The 21,468-nt window shown below is 38.6% G+C and overlaps 1 protein-coding gene across 3 annotated transcripts in view; it reads left to right on the top strand.

Annotated features, from left to right (window-relative positions):
• Positions 1–21,314, top strand: part of LOC134337145 (receptor expression-enhancing protein 6-like) — a 38,796-nt gene extending 17,482 nt beyond the window's left edge. For all 3 annotated transcript variants that reach the window (XM_063031990.1, XM_063031991.1, XM_063031989.1), the window contains 3 exons: positions 4,145–4,283; positions 4,531–4,699; positions 18,804–21,314. In XM_063031990.1, the coding sequence (XP_062888060.1) occupies positions 4,145–4,283; positions 4,531–4,699; positions 18,804–18,844 (349 nt within the window). In that variant the 3' untranslated portion in view covers positions 18,845–21,314. The remainder of the gene's footprint in view (positions 1–4,144; positions 4,284–4,530; positions 4,700–18,803) is intronic.
• Positions 21,315–21,468: the final 154 nt, after the last annotated feature.

The following is a 21,468-nucleotide window of genomic DNA, read 5'->3' as shown; positions in this document are numbered from 1 at the left end:
TTACAGCTCAGGTCCTCCAGCTCCAACAACATCCTTGTAAATTTTCACTGTACTCTTTCAATCTTGTTTACATTTTTCCTTTTGGGTAAATGACCAAAACTGCACATGATACTCCAATGGCCTCAGCAATGTCTTGTATAACTTCAATATAACATCCACTCTCCTGCTCTCAGTACTTCGATTTATTAAAGCCAAAGGGTCCAAAGCTTTCTTTATGATCCTCTAGCTGTGCTGATACTTTCAATGAATTATGGGCCTGTATTTCTAGATCCTTTTGTTCTAGCACATCTAGTGTCCCACTCTTCACTGTAAGACCTACCCAGGTCCATCCTACCAAAAGACCAACACCTCACACTTGTCCAGATTAAATTTCATCTGCCATTTCTCAGGCCAGTTTTCCAGCTGGTCTTGATTCCACAGCAAGCTCTGGTCTTCCTCACTGTCTACTACACCCCCCATCTTGGGATCATCTGCAAATTTGCTGATCCAGTTAACCACATGATCATCCAGATCACTGATGTGGATGACAAACAATAATGTATCCAGCACCGATCCCCGTGGTACTCCACTAGTCACAGACTTCCAGTCAGAGTCGACCATCTACTACCACTCTCTGGCTTCTCCCATAAAGCCAATATCTAATCCAATTTACTACCTTGTTTTGAATGCAGAGTGACTGCACCTTGAATCTTGACCAATCTCCCATGTGGACCTTGTCAAATGCCTTGCTAAAGTCCTTGTAGACAACATCCATTTGCCTTCAACTTTCTTGGTAACTTCCTCAAAAAAAAAACAACTCGAAGATTGATTAGACACAACCTACTATGCACAAACCCACCCTAACTATCCCTCATCAGTCCTTGTCTATCCAAATATTCATATATCCAGTCCCTTGGAATACCTTACAATAACTTTCCACTATTGATGTCAGGCTCACTATTTTCTTCCTGTTTTCATTTTCTCCCTTTTTTCATGTGGTTCACAGGAGTTTCTGCATTGTGTCTTCATGTATCTTGTAGAGCAAGGCATAATCCTCTGTTTCAGTTTGATGTTGATTAGTGAATGGGGTCTTGGCACACCCAAAGTTTGAATTGGATGCACTAGAAAACTATGTCCTGGAACACTGTGCTTATGACAGATACACACTCAAAATGTATTTTTAACAATTATTCATATTATGTGATATGCCTTTCGAATGTTGTCAGCCGCAACAGTCATTTATGGCCATCAAAAAGGGATTTTTTTTTTAGCTACAAGTTCCATCCTGCTTTACTTGCCTTAATAAATAACAATGTAGTGTAGAAGCTGCACATGCCAAAATACTGTTGATGTATCTTGCTTTACTAGTAGGTCAGCTTTAGTTTGACCACTTGGTATTATGTAAAATACATCACGTAAATTGCTAGAATACGAGGAAATCTAAAACTTTAAAAATTTGCTTAACTCTGGTAGTTTTCTGTTCGTAATGTAATATGCTGCAATGTTGTTTCTCAGTGTCTCTCAATTGTTATCTCAATTTTACTTGTTATAATTTATCTTAATTTATTGCTGATGGGGAAGCAAGCTGATTATTATTGCCTTTTCCACTAGAAGCCATAGGTTAATTGGTAGAACTAGTAATTACAGCACATGAAGTGGCTGCTTGGTTCGTTAAGTCTATGCAAACGGTCTAGACTAATCTTGTTGGTCTCAATTCCCCATGAATAGTTTCAACTGAATGCCACCAACTGTGACCAAATAATGGCATAGAAAAACTGGAGAGCATTTGTTGTTCCATCATAGTCAGAGTGAGGCCCTTCAGCCCATCTAGTCCATGCAAAACTATTATTCTACCTAATCCCATCAACCTAAACTTGGACTATAGCCCTCCATACCACTCCCATCCATACACTTATCCAAATTTCTGCTAAATGCTGAAATCAAACTGCTGGCAGCTTTTTTTTTGCACTTCTTCCGAGTGACGAAGTTTCCCCTCATGTTCCCTTTAAATATTTCACCTTCCACCCTTAACCTACAACCTCTTGTTCTTGTCTCACACAACCTCAGTGGAAAGAGCACGCTAGCATTTAATCTATCTATACCCTTCATAATTTGCATACCTCTATTGAATTTCCTCCCGTATGCTCCAGGGAATAAAGTCCTAAACTATTGAATTTTTCCCTATAAACTCAGGACTTTATGTTCTGGAAACATCTTTGGAAATTTTCTCTGTACTCTTTCAATCTTACTGAAATATTGGAGCCACCTGGTGTGATGGCTCCAATGTACAGGAAGGAAAAAAGTTGTAGACTTGGCCTACTCTATCAAGGGCACATGCTGTATCTCCCCACCATTGAGGATATCTTCAAAAGGTGGTGTCTCAAGAAAATCACTGGGGACCCTCTCCATGCAGAACATGCCTCTTCTCAGTATCGCCATCATGGAGGAGGTATAGGAGTTTGAAAATGCACACTCAATGTTTTAGGAACAGTTTCTTCCCTACACCATCAGATTTCAGAATGTTCCAGGAAAACTGGCACTATTTTGTCTTTTGCACTTTCTTTAAATTATGGTGGTTTTTTTGTATTGCGCTTAACTCTGCTGCAAGTCAACAAATTTCATGACTTTTTTTTGTAATCACTTTAGATGTTGAATTTTACCTTGATGTGCATAACCTCCACCTGATAATGCAGGTGATTCTAGTTTCTGACATTTTAATCATCTGGCCTAATATGATTTTTGCAAATAGAAAAGTTGCATGGCGAGGCAAACTCTTAAGGTCGCAAACTTTTTCTTCTTTCTAGCGGCAACTCTTCAGAGAGCATGTCATTCAGTTAGTATAATAATTTGATCTTCAGTCAGATTGAGTAGACCTAACTAAATTTCATCTATGTTTCAAATTTTAACGCGTCCGTGGCTCCCATTTTTCATGTCAGGAACAGTCTGTTTTATTGGGCGTTAATGACAATGGTACATCTTGAGGCTGTCACTACATGTAACTTGTAAAGAGGAGGGTCACGTTGGTAGTGAGTCAACACTGTACCATTTAAATATCAAGGGTAAATTTTATTGAATATCAGCCTTTGACTATTTATTCAATGAAATTAATAAATTAAGTTTTGAATACCTGTACGTAGGCCAAGCTAAATTATTTTATTGCCGGTTTTAATGATGTGTCATGAATTACCTAAGAAGGTTATGGTAACATTGTGAGGTGAAACATAATTGAAAATTGAATGGATGCTCAAAATCATTGAAATTGGATAGACTAACAGATACTTCAGTTTATGTACCTTTATAAACAATTTAGATATTGGATGTTCTAGAGAGAATTTAAAAGAATAATGCAAAATATGGAATAACATACAGAAACTGCACTGCAGTTTCACCAGCACCAGACTACCTGCCATCAAGGATGTATTAATGGAAAGATGCCAGAAGCAGGCCAGCAGCATCATGTGAGATCCCACCCACCATGCTTATGGACTGTTTGTCCCACTCCCATCAGGGAGGAGGCTACATAGCATCCACGCCAGGACCACCAGACTCTGTTTCTTTCCCCAAACAGTAAGACTAATCATCACCTCCACCCACTAACTAACCCACCCACCACACCCCCAGCACCACTACTTCATTTCCTGTCAGAGTCACCTTACGTACAGATACTCCTGTGTCTAGTGTCACTTAATGGACATACAATCAATCTATGTACATTAGCTATCATGTGTATTTATTTTGTGTGTTTATTATTTCATTGTTTTTTCTGTGCTGCATTGGATATGGAGTAACAATTACTTCATTCTCCTTTATACTTGTATACTGGAAATGATGTTGAACAATCTTGAATCCATTTTGCATCTAAAGCTTGGAATTTATGATTTATTCTTCACCATTAGCAGATGCTTTGATCGTTGATACAATGCCTACTATTTTGAAAAACAAAATACACTTAGATTTTTAAATAACTTGATGGTATTAGTATAGTGATTTTAGCATAATCATTGTTTAATCTTAATCCGGAGGGGAGGAGAAGATGGCGGCGCATTTCTGTGATATCACACCGGAGGAATATTGTATCATTTCTTAATGCATGCATTACTAAATGACAATAAAAGAGGACTGCATGTCCTCATAATCTAATCTAATCTAAATATACCTTTTTCAGAATCAAGGCTATTGAAAGTGCAGATAAAGAAGATGACACTAAGTGGTTGACGTATTGGGTTGTATATGGAATATTCAGTGTTGCAGAATTCTTCTCGGATATCTTCCTCTATTGGTTTCCTTTTTATTATGTAGGCAAGGTCTGTATATACATTTTTTAATCTTACCTTTGATTTTAATCTTCCAAGTGTTGTCAAATCTATTGCATTCTTTACTATTAAGCTAAGCATAAGGAACATCAGGAATTCATGTTTTAGCATGCTATTATTTTTGATATTCAAGATTTGTATTTTTCATAAAATATGCTCTGATTTGATGGATTTTCTGGTTCTATTACTTAGACAACTTTTGGTTAGTAACTAATGCTGGAGAATTTTTTGCCTGCAGTGTCTTTTCCTGCTGTGGTGCATGGCACCAGTCATGTGGAACGGTTCTCAGATCATCTATAAGCGAATTGTCCGCCCTCTGTTCCTGAAGCATCATGCCCAAGTGGATAGTGCTGTTAATGACCTCAGTAGCAAGGCTTTGGATGCAGCAGAATGCGTGACCAGAGAAGGTCAGTGAAGCATGACCATAAAGTGAAGATCTTTCAAATATTATGTGTAATCATGCTTGTGTATATCTAGGAAAGTTGTGTATAAGGTGACTTGGATTTAGGATGAGGCAGAGAACTTCTGTTACAAAATCCATTTTAAAAATATTTGTTTATCTTTAACTCCTGTGAACAATAGTTTTTGCCATTCTTAATCTCTTGAAAACATCCTTTCAAAATTTAATGGCTCATTTCCAAATAATCCTTGATTATTTTCTGATTGAAATTGGCAGATAAAATTACTTATTCCTTCACGCCCCATCTTTATCTTGGCTTGTCCTGATTGGTGACTCTTGAAAGGCAATGTAAGTAGGATATCCAATGAAGTTACTAAAAAGTTATGCAATTCATATCTTGGCTGATGTAGAGGGGGGGAAAAAGATCCAATAAGCAATTCCAATGTTTTAAATGCATGCCCTCTCCAGGTTACAGATGCATTATGTTTTTACAGACATCCATATGTTTTATGTCCATAAGTTGGAAAATATACGACTTGACAGTAATTATAGTGTTGATGCGGGCCAACTATGGATGTTTGTCTTCCCCTGCCTTGTTACAATGGTACAGTATCAAGATATCTCACACTCAATGGGTGGTGTTGATGCCTCAAAGTATCGGTAGATTTTGCATTGCTTAAGGGACCATTGTTACACAATTGTTAATAGAAGTGATTGCTTGTCAGTGTCCAAAGCAGCTCTATTGAGTTGCCTTCTTCAATGAATCTGGCAACCTATGTTCTTAAGACATGATGGTGTCTGAGTACTGCAGGTAGATTATAAAACAGGTAACTTTTGCCAAGACTGGTTCGCTTTTGATGAGAAAGAGCAAGCTCTGAAAGTAGAGAGTGGGAGAAAAATAGTTCTGCGGACTTTTGAATTACAGCTTTATTTTTAAGACTTTTTCATATGTGCCAGTGTCCACATGTTGAGCGTCCATTACCAAGGGAGTACCTTTGTTCATAATTAGGTGCCTGCACCTGGCATTAATCTTTCTACTGGTCCCAGTATCCTGTGCCAGTAAATGCTTGTTCAAAGCACCAACTGAATTTGGATGCAGTTACACATATGCCAATAGCTGGTGTTCTATGTATTTTTTTTATTTGTGTGGCTTGGTATCAGTGGGCTATTAAATTATTTAGAACAATTGAATAAATCTTGATCCTATCTTTCCAAGGACATGTCTAAGTCTCTTCCTAACTTTCTCCTTTCAAGAATCTGGGATGGAAGGAATACTGGCATGTTATCCTGGCTTCTTCTCTCTTCTTTCCAGTCTCAGCCCGAAAGGTTGACAGTTTATTTCTCTCCACAGATGCTGCCTGACCTCTTGAGTTTTTCCAGCATTTTGTGTGTGTTGCTTGAGAATTGGCCAATATATTGCAAATTTGAACCTCACCCTTGACTCTTTCAATGTTTATTAAAAATTAAATCAGTAAGCTGGAATCATTTTTGAAAATTTTAACACATTGAGATTTGTTTTGGCACAGTATTGTCAGTATATTTAAAAAATCTGTCAGTGTGGATTCAGTAACAAGTTTATCACAGACACAATGCCAGTTGCAAATTAATTTAATTTATAATTTAAATTTTTAATATTTACTAATTTTAACTATTTTTAATATTTTTATTTAATATTTGTAATCCAGGGAGTGTGAAGCGCAGAATCAAATATCACTGTGATGATTGTACGTTCTAGTACCAACTGTTTGGCAACAATAAAGTATAAATTGTATACAAGGCTTTGTATGCTCTGGAAGAAAATTGATGATGTGACTTTTGGAATCAAATCTATACATCTTGCATGGATGTGCTTATTCTGATTGCATCCTTTAAGAAACAGTTGACACTCAAAGTTAGCTTTTCCAAAAAAAAACCTGCAACATAGCAGGTGAGGACATATTCCTACCTAAAATAGATTACAAAATAATGTCTTCATTATTTTGGAGATATTTGGCAATGCACAGTTTGGCGTGTTCCCTTTTGTACTTCCTGGGATTGCAAATTATACTGCTGTTGACTGGAATTAATTAACACACAATAGGACAAACTAGATAAAGAATAGCAAATTGGGAATTGCCAGTCAAAGTAGAATAAACTATTGTATTCAAAGATACTGAATTAAAACTGAATCATTGGTTCTTTACCTATTAATTAATACTCCTAAACGAGTAGATAAACAGTTTGTTTTCCACATTAGTCTGAAGTGGGATCCTGTTGGTTTGGTCTATTTTGTTGGTTGGTTTGGCATGCATCTATTGCTTTGCTGCAACAACTTGCTACATACAAGGTCTTGAGTTAATGTCCATTTCAAAATGTACAATAACATTTTGCATTTAGATGTACTGAAGTACATTATCAGTTTATGTAGTCAAATAATGGACACTGACTCAAAGTAGATATTAGGTGCAGCTCAAAGCTTTGTTCAAAGAGATGTGGAAATGTTCTGGAGTTCCAGACCCTAGGGTATAGATGGACTGGGGTATATCTGTCAACATTTGTATATCTGCATTATGAAGTCTACTGTTTTAACAATATTTGAACCAAGTATAGATTTTTAAGATTCCATCTTGCAAGTAATGGCCAGAAACACACTTGTGCCTGTGCAGATAACACACACCAGTGCATTCTGATTAGAAGTGGCGAGAGATTACGAACTGGGTTATTTCAAAATCAGCCCCGTGATACAACACTAAGAAATAATTTGGCTGTCCTGCTTTGTCAATAGGATGACATGCTTATCGTCCTATTTTAGAACTTCATCAGTCTCTGTACCACACAACATCACTACTTGGGGTTACAGAAATGATTTGCCAATTCAAGTGAACTGTTGTATGTTCATTGGTGCCATATGTTGCCTCGTACAGAGACTGGCAGATTGGTCATCACGGCTCAAGGTTTCAAAAAGTTGGGCATTAAAGATTAATACAGTAGAGTAGTGGTTAGCTCAACGCTTCACAGTACAGGTGATGCAGGTTCAATTCCAGCCACTGCCTGTAAGGAGTTTGTATGTTCACCCCGTGACTGTGTGGGTTTCCTCCCACAGTCCAAAGACATACCAGTTGGTGGGTTAATTGGTCACTGTAAATTGTTCCATGATTAGGCGAGGGTTAAATTGGGGTTGCTGGGTGGTGCAGCTCGAAGGGCAGAAAGGTCAGTTCCATGCTGTAAATAAATGGCTAGTGCTGAGCAGTTTAAGGAATTTGCATCATTGACAAATTATTCCGCATGTGCTTCAGCAAGCTCCTTCAGGCAGCAGGTCAAAACTCCACATGTAATATGAATAAAATTTACCCTATCATGTGAACAGACTTTCATGCTATCAGACATCCCACCTCTCCCGGAAGTTCTGGGAGTCTCCCGCATATTAATAGCAGCTCCCTGACGCCCGCAAATTATATACAATATCCCAGAAATGAGAGGGAGAGGGGGAGCGGGAGCGAGAGCGAGCATCCTGATTTGTCTCTCTTTGTGCTAAACAGACATACCAATTTTCTCTGTGGGTGGGCTTTACAGTCGACCTCTGTCTCTCCAGTTTTGTCCTGCACCGCCATGGCAGAGTGTTCCAAAAAAAGAAAATATAAAACTCACTTCACCCCAGACTACACTAAAGTGTACCCCTGCCTAATAGGGGTAAAAAAAATAATGACAGTGTTGCTCGCTGCGCTGTTTGCGACGGTGACTTTTCTATTGCCCATGGTGGGTTAAAATGTAAAAGACATGTTGAGGTGAGTTTAACAGGTGTCATTCGTTCATTAGCATAGCTAACATTATTTAAACTAGCTGGCTAGCTGATGAGGAGCTACTCTATTGATGTCCTACGTGATGAGGACCAACTCCCTGTGGACGTGCTTAAAGATGCGGGGAGCGGGGGTGCTACCTCCCTGAAATGGTGGTGCTATCTCCCTGGAATGAGTTTTTGCAGGGTAGGATGTCTGTGCTATGTGAGATGCAGAGATCTAAAAACCCCTTTATATACAAGATGCACAATCCATTAGGTTTAAGCAGCACAAAATACTAGAAGAACTCAAGTCAGGCAGCAACTATGGCAGGGAATAAACAGTTGACATTTTGGGCCACAACCCTTCATCAGGACCCTGTATCTGCAGACTCTCTTGTGTTTGTGGTGAGATTTTAGATACATTTCAGTTTATATTAATGTTTTCTCATTTTTGTCTTGCTTTAGTTTTGCAGACTCTATCTAACAGCAAGAGCCTCGTAAGGCCAGATGCACGACCTAAACAGTTAGCTGAAACATCTGTATGTAATGAAGCAGGCCTGCTTTTTGCTAGATCAGAATCTATGGTTTATCATGATCTGTTGTTAGTGGAACTATTACACCAGAATTGGACTTTAACTTTCGCAATAAATATTGGGGTATACATTTTAATTCTTTCCCTATTCATTTTAAGGTGGCTTTAAATGAATGAGATTCAAGATTCACAAAGCTTGAATCTTCATTTTAAGGTGACCTTAATGAGCAATTGAATTTTGTCCTTTTAAGACTTCATATATTAGTGTTTAATACAGAGGTGACTATTTATAACTATAATAACAACATAGGGATAATGTTTCTATTACAGCTCATAACTATTACACCTGGTGAAACTTGTTCATTCTTCCACTAATAAAGTGTCATGATAAACCAGCTGTCCCTCTAGTCCAAACAAGCCCTAATAGTAATTTAAATTGAATTTTCATAGCTTCTGCCCTTTAGTGTAATCACAAATGTAAACATTTTTAAAGTGTGCTATTTCATTTAGCGCTGTATGCCATCAGTCTATAAAGCTTTCTTTGTAATTTGTGCTCTATTTTTGTATTCCCCTTGGATAGGTAAATGTATTTCAAAGATTTTGTTTGAGAATATTGTGCAGTTTTAGAATATTGCCCTGTTCTCTATCCTTAATATATAACATGTTGATCAACTGAGTCCCACAAAGTTAGATTTCAGCAAACGAAGGAACCCAACACCACGTTGTGTACAGCTTTCTGTTAGGATCATGAAAGTCCCAGATGCATAAGGTAATGTGTGTTGTGGGTCATTAGCATTTGCCTGTGGAAAGAACACTGCTCTAGTTTGAGTATCTTTTACATTTCTTGGCTTGCATTAGATGTGCCCTTTCATGTTGACTTGGGGAGTGAGTGATTTTGGCTCCTAGTTGAAAGGTCGCTTCAGAGCAGTCACACTTCCCAGCAAAATTTACAAGGTTACTTGATTACCATTTTGCACTATGTGGTGTTCTGTTTCATTTCTTTAAAACTGAGCAAGTCTGTCTTTTAAACATAATGTCACTTCAACCTGCAGATTTTTTTAAAAAAATAATCAAAGTTTAATTTTGAATGTTTTCTTTCAAGCTAACTTCAAAAGAAAAATTAGGTGGTTTGTAGAAGGTGTTTGGTATTGCCTGTTTTCATTACTATTGATTTTACCTGCACAGAATTACTTGAGGCTGAAGTTCAGCAATATAAAGTTACTATACAGAGCAATGAGTTAAATTGTACCACAGAGGCAAAATTCAAAAGGGTGAAGAATGTAGGACTGAAGGTGCTTTATTTAAATGCCAGTTGCATTTGGAATAAGGTAGGCAAACTTGTGGCACAATTGGAGATTGGTCAGTATGACATTGTAGGCATCTGAGTCATGGCTGAAAGAAGGCCATATTTGGGAGCTTAACATCAGAGGATATACTTTGTATAGAAAGGGCAGGCAAACATAGGTGGTAGTGTGACTCTGGTAAGAGTTGGAATTGCACCTTTAGAAAGAGGAAACATGGGGTCAGAGAATGTTGAATCTCTGTGGATGGAGTTAAAAAAACTGCAAGGGTACAAAAGCCATTATGGGAATTATATATAGGCCTCCAAGTAGTAGCCAAGATGTGCAGTTGAGACTGCAAAGGAAGCTGGAAGAGGCGTGTAATAAGGGTAATGACACAATTGTAATGGGGGGGATTTCAATATGTAAGGGGATTGGGAAAATCGGGTTGGTGTCTGACTGCAAGAGGGGAATTTGTTGAATACCTATGAGATGGCTTTTTAGAGCAGTTTGTGCTTGAGCCGACTCGGGGAAAGGCTATGTTAGATTGGGTGTTGTGTGATAACCCAGATCTTATTAGGGAGCTTAAAGTAATGGAACACTAGGGAGGTAGTGATCATGATATGACTGAATTCACGCTGTAATCTGAGAGGGAGAAGCACAAGTCACATGTATCTGTATCACAATGGGTGGGGGGGAGAAAAGGGAATTACAGAGGTATGAGAAAGGAGCTTGTCAAGGTGGATTGGAGGAGGATACTGGTGAGGATGTTGGCAGAACAAAGGTGGCTGAAGTGAACTATTCCCAGGAAAAAACGCACAAGATGGGTATGTCCCACAGAGGAAGAAGTTCTCACATGGCAGGGTAAGCTACAGTGGCTGATAAGGGAAGTTAAGGACTGGATAAAAGCCAAGGAAAGGAAATATAAAGTAGCAAAAGCGAATGGGAAGTTGGATGGTTGGGAAGCCTTTAAAATCCAACAAAAGGCAACTAAAAAGCTATAAGAAGGGAAAAGATGAAATATGAGGGCAGACTAGCCAATAATATAAAGCAGGCTACCAAAAGTTTTTTCAGTTATATAAAGAATAAAAGGGAGGTGAGAGTTAATATTGAACCGCTGAAAAATGATGCTGGTGAGGTAGAAATGGGGGGGGGGGTACAGGGAAATGGCAGATAAATTTAATGGGTACTTTGCATCTGTCTTCACTGTGGAAGACACTAGCAGTGTGCTGGAGGTCCATGTGTGTTGGGGAGCAGGAGTGAGTGCTATTGCTATTACAAAGGGAAAAAGTGTCAAGCAAACTCAGAGGTCTTAAGGTGGATGTCATCTGGGCCAGATGGACTACATCTGAGTACTGAGAGGGGTTGCTGAAGAGATAACGGATGCATTGCTCATGATCTTTCAAGAATCACTTGATTCTGGCATGGTCCTGGAGGACTGGAATATTGCAAATGTCACTCCACTCTTTAAAAAAGGAGGAAGGCAAAAGAAAGGAAATTATAGGCCATTTAGCTTAACCTCAGTGGTTGGGAAAGTGCTGGAGTTTATTATTAAGGATGAGGTTTCAAGGTACTTGGAGACTGATGATAAAATAAGTCAAAGTCAGCATGGTTTCTGTAAAAGGAAATCTTGCCTGACAAACCTGTTGGAGTTCTTCGAGGAAGTAACAAGTAGGGTGGACAAAGGAGAGGCGGTGGTATCTCATTTACTTGGATTTTCGGAAGCCGCTTGATAGGTGCCACACATGAGGCTGCTTAACGAGATGAAATCCAATGGTATTACAGGCAAGATACTGGCATGGATAGAGGAATGGCTGATGTGTAGGAGACAGTGAGTAGGAATAAAAGGGGTCTTTTCTGGTTGGCGGCTGGTGACTAGTGGCGTTCCTTGGGTCAGTATTGGGACCGCTACTTTTCACATTGTTTGTCAGTGGCTTAGATAACAGAATTGATAGCTTTGTGGCAAAGTTTGCAGATGATATGAATGTGGGTGGGGGAGGGGAGGTAGAGCTGAGGAAGCAATAAGATTGCAGCAGGACTTGGACAAATTGGAAGAATGGGCAAAAAAGTGACAAATGGAATACAGTGTTGGGAAATGTATGATAATGTGTTTTGGTAAAAGGAATGATGGTGTGGGCTATTATCTAAATGAGGAGGGGTCTCAAACATCAGAGGGGCTTGGGAATCTTTGTGCAAGACTCCCAGAAGGTTAATTTACAGGTTGAGGCTGTGGTAAAGAAGGCAAATGCAACATTGGCATTTATTTCAAGGGTAATAGAATATAAAATCAAGGAGACAATGCTCAGCATTTATTAGACACTAGTCAGGCCACACTTGGAGTATTGTCAACAGTTTCAGAGCCCGTATATCAAAGGATGTGTTGCAGTGGAGAGAGTCCAGAGGAGGTTCACAAGGTTGATTCGGGGAATGAAGGGGTTAACATATGAGGAGCGTTCAGTGGCTTTGAGCCTTACTGGAATTTGGAAGAATGCATGGCTATCTCACTGAAACCTACTGAATGTTGAAAGGACTAGATAGGGTGGATGTGGAGAGGATGTTTCCTATGGTGGGGATATCCAGAACTAAAGGGCACAGCCTCAGAATTGAGGGGGCAACCCTTTAGAACAGAGGTTAGGAGGAATTTTTTTTTAGCCGGAGAGTAGTAAATCTGTGGAACGCTCTGCCACAGAGTGCGATGGAGGCCAAGTCCGTGAGGATATTTAAAGCGGAAGTTGATCGTTTACTGATCAGTAAGGGCATGAAAGGATATGGTGAGAAAGCAGGTGTATGGGGTTGAGTGGGATCCGGGATTACCCTTGATGGAATGGCGGAGCAGATGGAATGGCCTAATTCTGCTCTTATGTCTTATGGTCTTGAGATCTTGTACTAAATGAGTTTGAGTTTCAGTGGACCCCAGTGCAGAGTGGATGGGGATGGTGGAGGTGGAAAAGAAAGGAAAATTGCTTGAGTTTTCCTGCTTTGCACTTCCAGGGATCAAGATTTGATCCTGACAATTGAACTTTTCTGTATGAAGTTTGTAGATTGTCCATTGTCCTTGTATGTTCATGGGGTTTCTTTCACGTCATTTTGATTTCTCTCCCCCTTTCTTCCCCCCCCCCGCCCCCACCACCTTCCCTTGCATATCCCAAAGTTTCCTGATTGGTAGGTCATGTGACTGTTATAAATTTGCTGCTTGTTTAGGTGGACAACAGGAGAATAAAGAAGCAATGGTACATCATAACGTTGTGCTGGCTATTGTAGCAAATGTCGCACTTCACTATGTTTCAATGTACAAGTGATGCATGGTAAAACTAAATCTGATAGGTGTGAGAGGGCAGGTCGCGGAAATAACTTGAGAGCTGCCTTAGAGTTAATTGAATGGTGTCTGTGCTGAGGAAAGCTTTAAATGGCAGCAATGTGAAGCGGGCAATTGGAGATCATAAGATTGTACTTCAATCACATTGTTGGATTTTGCTATTTTTTCTTTTTTTTTAAAAATGAACACTGCATTTGCTGCATGCCTTAAAGTTAAGTAGATTAACATCTCAGTAACTGTGTAAATTGTTAATGACCAGAAATGGCCTGTTAGTTTCAGTTCTGTAATAATAAATGAAACTGTGATCTGGAGTTCACATAAAAGTAGCTACTGTCCAAAAGAAACAGACTGAAGCCTTGGACCTGAGGAGATGGGTATAATGATATTCTATTAAGCCATTTCTTGGCTACATTTGCCCTTTTCAAGTGTTTACAGCTGAAATCCTTCCCATTTCCCGAGTGTACCAGTCCTTCAGTTGAAACTTCAATAACTTTTTAATCTCCTGACACTCTAGGAAAAGTTGCAAAGTTTTTGAATTTTCCACCGTACTCATTATTTCCGTTTTTCGAAGGAAATTGGTCATCTGAATAGATATTACTCAGTTTCATATGATTAATCACCAACAGTTTCATTTTTATTTCTAGTCTTAACTGTTCCTCTCTACTATACAAGAAGGACAAATCAGCCATGTGGCCAATGAATCTGCTATTTTATTCAATAAGATCATTGATTCAACCTTTAGCTTAAGCTTGATTTTCTTACTGACTTCCTATAATTGTCAACCTGCTTGTAATACAAATTTATTTCTGTCTTCAATATATCCAGTGGCTCAATTTTGCATCAAATTCTGGGGTAGAGAGTTCCAATGCATTCATGACACTTTATTAAATTTCTCCTCACTTCTATCTTGAAGAGTCAATTCTTCACTGAGCTCGGAGCAAAGCATTCTGTGAGGATTTCAGCCCATTCAGTATATATATTTTCTAATAAAATCCCCTCTCATTCTCGTGCATTCCACAGATTAATCTTCCCTCTTCAGATAGGCCCTCATCCCAGGAATCGACCCAATGACCCATCTCTTGAATGGTATTCAGTGAAGGTATATCCCTCATTAAACAATGCCAGAACTCTGCACAATATTTGGTATGGTCTTTCTTACTGTAGCAGTCATGAACTATAATAGAAGCACTATCTTTATAATGTTGCTGTAGTTATAGATGGTCATCTCTGTTTTGGGGGAAGAAGCTGTCCAGTTTTTGCACTAATTTAAAAAGTGTATAGTAGTTTATAACATTTTGTGTATTGTGCTGTACTACTGCTGCAAAACAAATTTCATGACATACGTCAGTGATAATAAAGCTGATACTGGTTCGGCCGCCCAGCTGAACACAAGTAGGAGATGGAGTAAGCATGCAGACCCTCAAACCTGTCCTGCCATCCAGCATGATTGTGAGTGATCAATGATGGTCTCAACTCTTCTTTTCTGTCAGTTCCCCATAACCATCAATTCCTTGATTTTTCAAATATTTATCTATCTCTACCTTTCTGTGACCATGACTTGTTCTTTTCTACAGAAGTAGTTTGCCATTGCCTTCTGGGCAGTGTCTTTACAAGATGGATGGCCCCAGCCATTATCAATACTCTTCAGAGATTGTCTGCCTGGCATTAGTGGTCACATAACCAGACTTGTGATGTGAACCAGCTACTCGTACAACCAGCCACCACCTGCTCCCATGGCTTCATGCAACCCAGATCAGGGGGCTAAGCAGATGCTACACCTTGCCCAAAAGTGACCTGCAGGCCAGCAGAGAGAAGAAACACCTTGCACCTCCTTTGGTGGAGACATATCTCTACTCCACAACCCAAAGACCATGATTGCCCACATCATACAACACAGCACATAACAAACTTATCTAATGAACTGGCTCCTTCTCTGGACTATTTCAGAGATTCACTACCCTGCACACCTGTTTAAAATGACAAGCACTGGTTCCTTGTTTGTGATCTCTTGAAGCGAATCCAATAGATAAGTAAATTGTAGGAATGATGCAAAGTGGCCAAGCAGCTGATTGATGTGATGGTTTAGATATCCAGTTGTAGAACACTTGAACATTCATGTACTGTGTGTTTTGAAACCAGGTACCCAGCATGATAATTGCCTTTTCCGAAAAAGGCTAAAATGAAATCCGGTTAACTAGCTTGATTACTTGCAAGTTGTTCTTGGGCCTTAGTGGAAGGGATGTGCATGTGTTCTGTTCTGTAATGTCACTTTTTTTTCTTCCTGCTGCCTAATATGTTAAGACTCAGCTGTCTGTAGACTGATGGCAGGAAGGGTATTGATATAAGGGTAAGTTGCATTTGGCTTTTTTAAAAAAAAAACCTGCACCCATTTCCTGCTGTTCAGTATCAGCCAAGCATTTAATTGTTAACTTTTAGATTTTTTAACTTGCTTTCGAATTGTTTTTCCCATCTATCCAACATGTTTTTTGGTAAACTTCATATGTTAATAACATGTTTGACTTCCAAAGCTCTACAAATTAGCCATCTCATTTGCTTCTGGCCAGTCTTGCCCTCATGGGTCATAAGTTTATTGGTAAATAATTAACCCTTATGAATTGCACTTGTGGCCAGATGCCCAAGCACATTGTGGAAATTGGAAGCAAGCGTTTGTACAATTTTACATGTACAATTTTACATGTCCAATTCTCCTTAAGCTTTTACATTTATTCATCAATTCATTTCACAATTCTGCCTGCTCTCGATGCTTCTGCATGCACTCCAATTGTGCTTGCCATCCTAAGTCATCCAACATTAGGACGAGATTTTTCCCCACAGGGGGATTGTCATTATTCTGGTCTTGTTACTTGTCCATGCGCAATGCTGGAGGAACTCAGCAGATCAGGCAGAATCTGTGGAGGAAATTGAACGGCCGATGTTTCAGGCCGAGACCCAAGTCCTGATTAAGAGTCCTGGCCCAAAGTGCTGGTGGTTCATTTTCCTCCTCAGATGCTGCCTGATCTGCTTCCTTCGCCATTTTGTGTGTTGATTGAGACTTCCTGCATCTATGGTCTCTCTTGCCTGTCTTTTTTTTAATTTATCCAGATGTTTATTTTTAACAATTTAATAACATATTCCTTGTTGAGATTTGACCTGTATTATTCTTTAATGTCTCTATAAACCAGTGAAAAACAATTAAATGTTGGAAAAACTTCAATCTTTGATTTCAATAGCGGAGTGAGCAATTATGCAGGTTTTGAAAATAATTATGTCATGCTGGCTTAAAAATTGCAACCAATTGAGTTACTCCCACAACCCATAGGTGTGAAGGGCTCTAGCAGACACATCTTAAATGTTTTGACAGTTTCCACATCCATAACTTTAGGCACTGAGTGCCAGATTTTCAATCCTCAAGGGTAAGTAACTCTTTTTCCCTCTGAATTGTCTATATTCCTCCTACCAACTTGCTTGAAGCTGTTGACCTGTCTGCAAAGAAAAATAATTATTGTTCATCATTTCCAGCCTCTGGTGTGGTTAAACACTGAATAGAAATGTGTTGGTGTGAGATTTGTTTCCTTGCCCACAGTGAAATATGCTAATTTATGGCACGTTGAGTGGCTGTATAATGAAATGCATATAAGCATATAAATTAGAAGTAATAATAGCCTACTCAGCCTCTTGAGCATAATCCACTATTTACTAAAATTGTGATTAGTATTTGTGACCTTAACCTTGCGTCCCCATCTACAGAGTCATGTCTCACCCTTTTGCTTACTAAGAATCTATATCTATCTGTTTTTTTTTAAAAAAAACATTCAAGTTGTCCTTGGAGATTTTCAGCAGTCCAGAATTTTTTTTTAAACAATTGTCTTCTGTCTGTCTTCAATAGACTGGCCCTTATTTTTAAACTGTAACCCCTAATTGTAGATTCTCCCAGAGGAAGAAACATCCACATCTGCTCTGTCAAAACCCTCCAGATTTGTGTGTTTTAATTATGTCCCTCTCATTCTTCTGAACTCCAGTGGATATAAGCCTAATCACTTGTCTTTCTTCAAAAGAGAATCTACCAATCAATGATATGTGAGGGAGATAACAATTATTGTTAGTTGGATTATGGATTTTGTAGAGATCATATGTAGTACCCATGTTATATTCTCATTATCTATGCATCTAATTGCCTTTTGATGGGATGCCATAAAATATGCATCAGTTTGCTTAGGATGATGTCCAACAAGATTGGCACAATTACAAGTGCTACTTGAGACAGAGCATGGAGATTGAATTTTGCAGTAGTAGGTATATTGGATTTTAAAAGGTATATGAACTGATGGGCTTTGGAGCTTTACTTCTATAGCGGAACGTGGTCAGGAAAAGAAAGCTATGTTACTATTTCAAAGCCCTGCTTGAGTTCCACACCAGCAGATTCAGGAACTGTTATTGTTCTTCAACTATCAAGCTCCTGATCCAGTGTGGGGAAAACTTCACTCCCCTCAACACTGAACAAATTTTACAACCTATGGGCTCACTTTCAAGTCCTCTACAGCTCATGCTTTTAGTATTATTTATCTATTTACCATTTTTCATATTTACTCAGTTTGTCTCTCATTGTTAGTCTTTGTAGTTTTTCATTTATTCTGTTGTATTTATTCCACTGAACGCTTACAAGGAAGTGAATCTCAGGGTGACATATACATTGATCACTTTGGGCGGATGAACCCTGTCAGGGTCAACGGCCATCTAGCAAACACGTGCCGTGAAGCACGGAAAGGGCATCCCCTGTATCGAAGCTTGGTCTGGCCATTCACTGCAGCAGAACTTGCCCCAGCCATCTTGAACCCCATCATGCCACTGGATCTGGGAGGGGATATCGAGAGGGTGGGTCTGGACCTGTGCAACCCTCTACTCATCTAAAATCCACTCACGCACACGCTGTTCCTTTCTGGGGAGTGGGGTAGTTACCCCACTAACTGACTGAAAGGAACCATCATCACCCTATGGGATGGATAGCCAGAGAGACTTTGGGTGGAGTGGGACAAGTTAACTTTTTTTTAATGGAACAAGTTGACCATTGTTAAAGATGTACCTGGTGATTTATAAAAACTACTGATAACATTGCAGCCATCTCCGCCCCCCTCCCCCCCCCAAGTTGTTCCTACCTCTACATGCAAATATAGCAGCCATATTACATTTCAAGATATTTCTGATTTTATTAATTCTTTTGTATTACAGCACTTGATAAAAGGCGAAAACAACTGAGGACCATAAAATAAACTGACTGCCTGCAAGATGAAGCTAATCCCACAAGAAAAGAGAAGACTTACTGTAAATCTGGCATAGAAGCAACAGTCTCTGAAAGGAAAAGATTATAGTTAGATTTTCTAAGTATGATTTGACATTTGAATCTAATATAACCTACTTTTTTCTTTCAGAAGCAGACACTCTCATTTTCAAGTATTTTACTTTTCAAATTCAATAAATTTTCTACTTGGTTTATACAATGTTCTTGTAGCAAAAGACTAAAGTTTTTTTTTGAAGCAACAAAGAAGAATGGCCCCTCTTATGGTCTAAACTGGATTTATACATTGCATTATAATATACAGTTAAAAATTACCACATTGATTTGTTTAACCCCAGAGGTGTAGTAGATTTGTCAAATGTTAACATTCCACAAGCTCAATTTTAGCACTAATTGTCAGGAAAAAGACCTTTTGATGTTGGTATAATTTCATTTTTGCATGGTACCCTGAAAATGTTGAGTTGTACCTTACAATAACACTTTCACTGGCGATAGATAATAGATATCCTTTTTAATTGGATATGAAGTGAACAGGATGAAATGGCTTGGTTTCATTTTTGCTAGCTAAGTAGATATGTTGAAAGTGATTTATTCATCCTGTGGTCCCACCTAATAACTAAGATTAAAATATTGAATGTACTTTCCCATCCGGTTCTACATGCCAAGACATTGGATGGCTAACGGTGAACCAATCTGTGCATAGTAACTCCATTTAATTATGAGGAATTCTCAGTGATATTCTTCAGCTGACTTGTATGTGATTGTATTTACTCATGCCGATAATTTAAAACCCTGTCATATCCTGCATTGTAGGCTGACTCAATGAAATTGTTCCCACTTTTTAAAATTTGCCTATGGATCCAAAAATGGATATTTCTGGAAAAAACTTTGTTTTGGGATTTTATAGACTGGATAGTTATGAACTTAGTACATTTATTCTGGCCTTTTATTAACATTTAGGTTTGAGTGTGAGTGGCAGATGAACATTATTATTTGTTTCCCTCCCCATTACTAAATGTGAAAATGTATCAAGCCAACTTTAGACCATGTAACCTCATCTCTATTGCTATTTAAAACCTTGCTGTTTCATGAGGGGAGGTTTTGTTCAGTACTGGTGCGAGGATGGGTTTGGTTGGTGATGTAGGTCATTTTTTAGGATCAGCTCAAAAAGTTCAGTTACCCAAACTGTTGTAGCTGAAAGAAGCATTACCTCCACAATAATGTGATTTAGAAGGAGTGTTGGTGTCTGCACAATTCCTTCATAATGTTTTACATGGAGTGTGAGGTATAAGAAAATACTTTTAAAGTCATAATATCGTATGTTTAAAAAAAAAACCTAGTTATTTATTTCAAGTGATTTCTAGCAACTACAGATTCTCTCTTGTCATTTAATTCAAGGGAATTTGTAGATTGAACTGTACTGAGTGGGTGTCTCTTCAGGGCATTTGCTTAACTTGCAGGCAATCTTAATGAGACTGCTGAGCCTTCGAGAGGTGTTATTGGGAAATGTAGATTTTTAATGTAATGTTCTCACCAGCTGGTATTCCAGTGGGATGAGAAATGGAGGCAAAATGATATTGTGACTGGGGAGTGTGTGCAAGTTGTGTATCATTACAGTGCACTGATATCACAGTGGGACTGGAAACTGCTGTAGCATTCCTGTAAATTTTTTTGAAAACATTTGAATTGCTGATTTTTCTCGTCATAAGTACATGTATATCTTTAGAATAAATAAAGCATTTTTTGATAAACAATGGGAGGGGAGAGTTGGTCAACACAACTTTATATTTTAGGGCAGTCAAATTTAAGTTCCAGATGCTGAATCAAAAGAGAAAACTGTGAGCCTCGGGTAGCAAAAATGTACAAGTATAAATGTAAAGTGCAATTCACTTAAGTGTTTTCCACACTGTTAATGATTGTAGATTCCAAAGAAATCTGTCGACCCTAATTTCTGAAAGAGCTTGAAGGCAATGCTTTGTTGCTCTATCGATCAATAGGGTTGAAGTTTTAATTATTCATGTGCACTGGAGTAATACCTCTATTTGTTAAAGTAAGATCAATTTTTAAAAAAGCATTGTATTTGAGTAATTTATTTTTTAAACTCTGGAATATATTCATTTACTTTGATCTGATGGTGCTAGAGTGGGGGAGGTACACTGGAGATGTTGATGTATCTGTAATCCATGCTGAGCAGAAAAGATACACCAGCAACTTTTCAGAAAAAAACGTTGTTTCTTTATATAGCTGAAACCCTGATCCATAATCCTAAATTAGAAAGAAAAAATGGGTTAAAAGTAATGCTAAATTTAAAGTTTTAATCCCTTAATTATAAGAGAATGGGAATTTTGGAAGATGGATTGCTTGTATCACACTTGAGAGTTATCCCAACTAATTTTTTTTCTCCAAAAATACTTTATTCAGAAGTGTTACAAAATAAAGTTATAACGCTCATCTGATTTGTGTGTACTGAGTTCCCAGTTTCTGATGCCCACACATGCTAGGCTCTCGTTTCTGACCACATAAATCCTTCTGTGATGTCACTTGATTCCTGCCGCAGCCTAGTAACGCATCCTTCACCACCAAGAGATGGTGTAACAG

This window comes from Mobula hypostoma, chromosome 24 (genome assembly GCF_963921235.1).
Source record: "Mobula hypostoma chromosome 24, sMobHyp1.1, whole genome shotgun sequence".
NCBI lineage: Eukaryota > Metazoa > Chordata > Chondrichthyes > Myliobatiformes > Myliobatidae > Mobula > Mobula hypostoma.
Note: the sequence above shows the minus strand (reverse complement) of the source record. Positions and strands in the feature narration are given on the sequence as shown.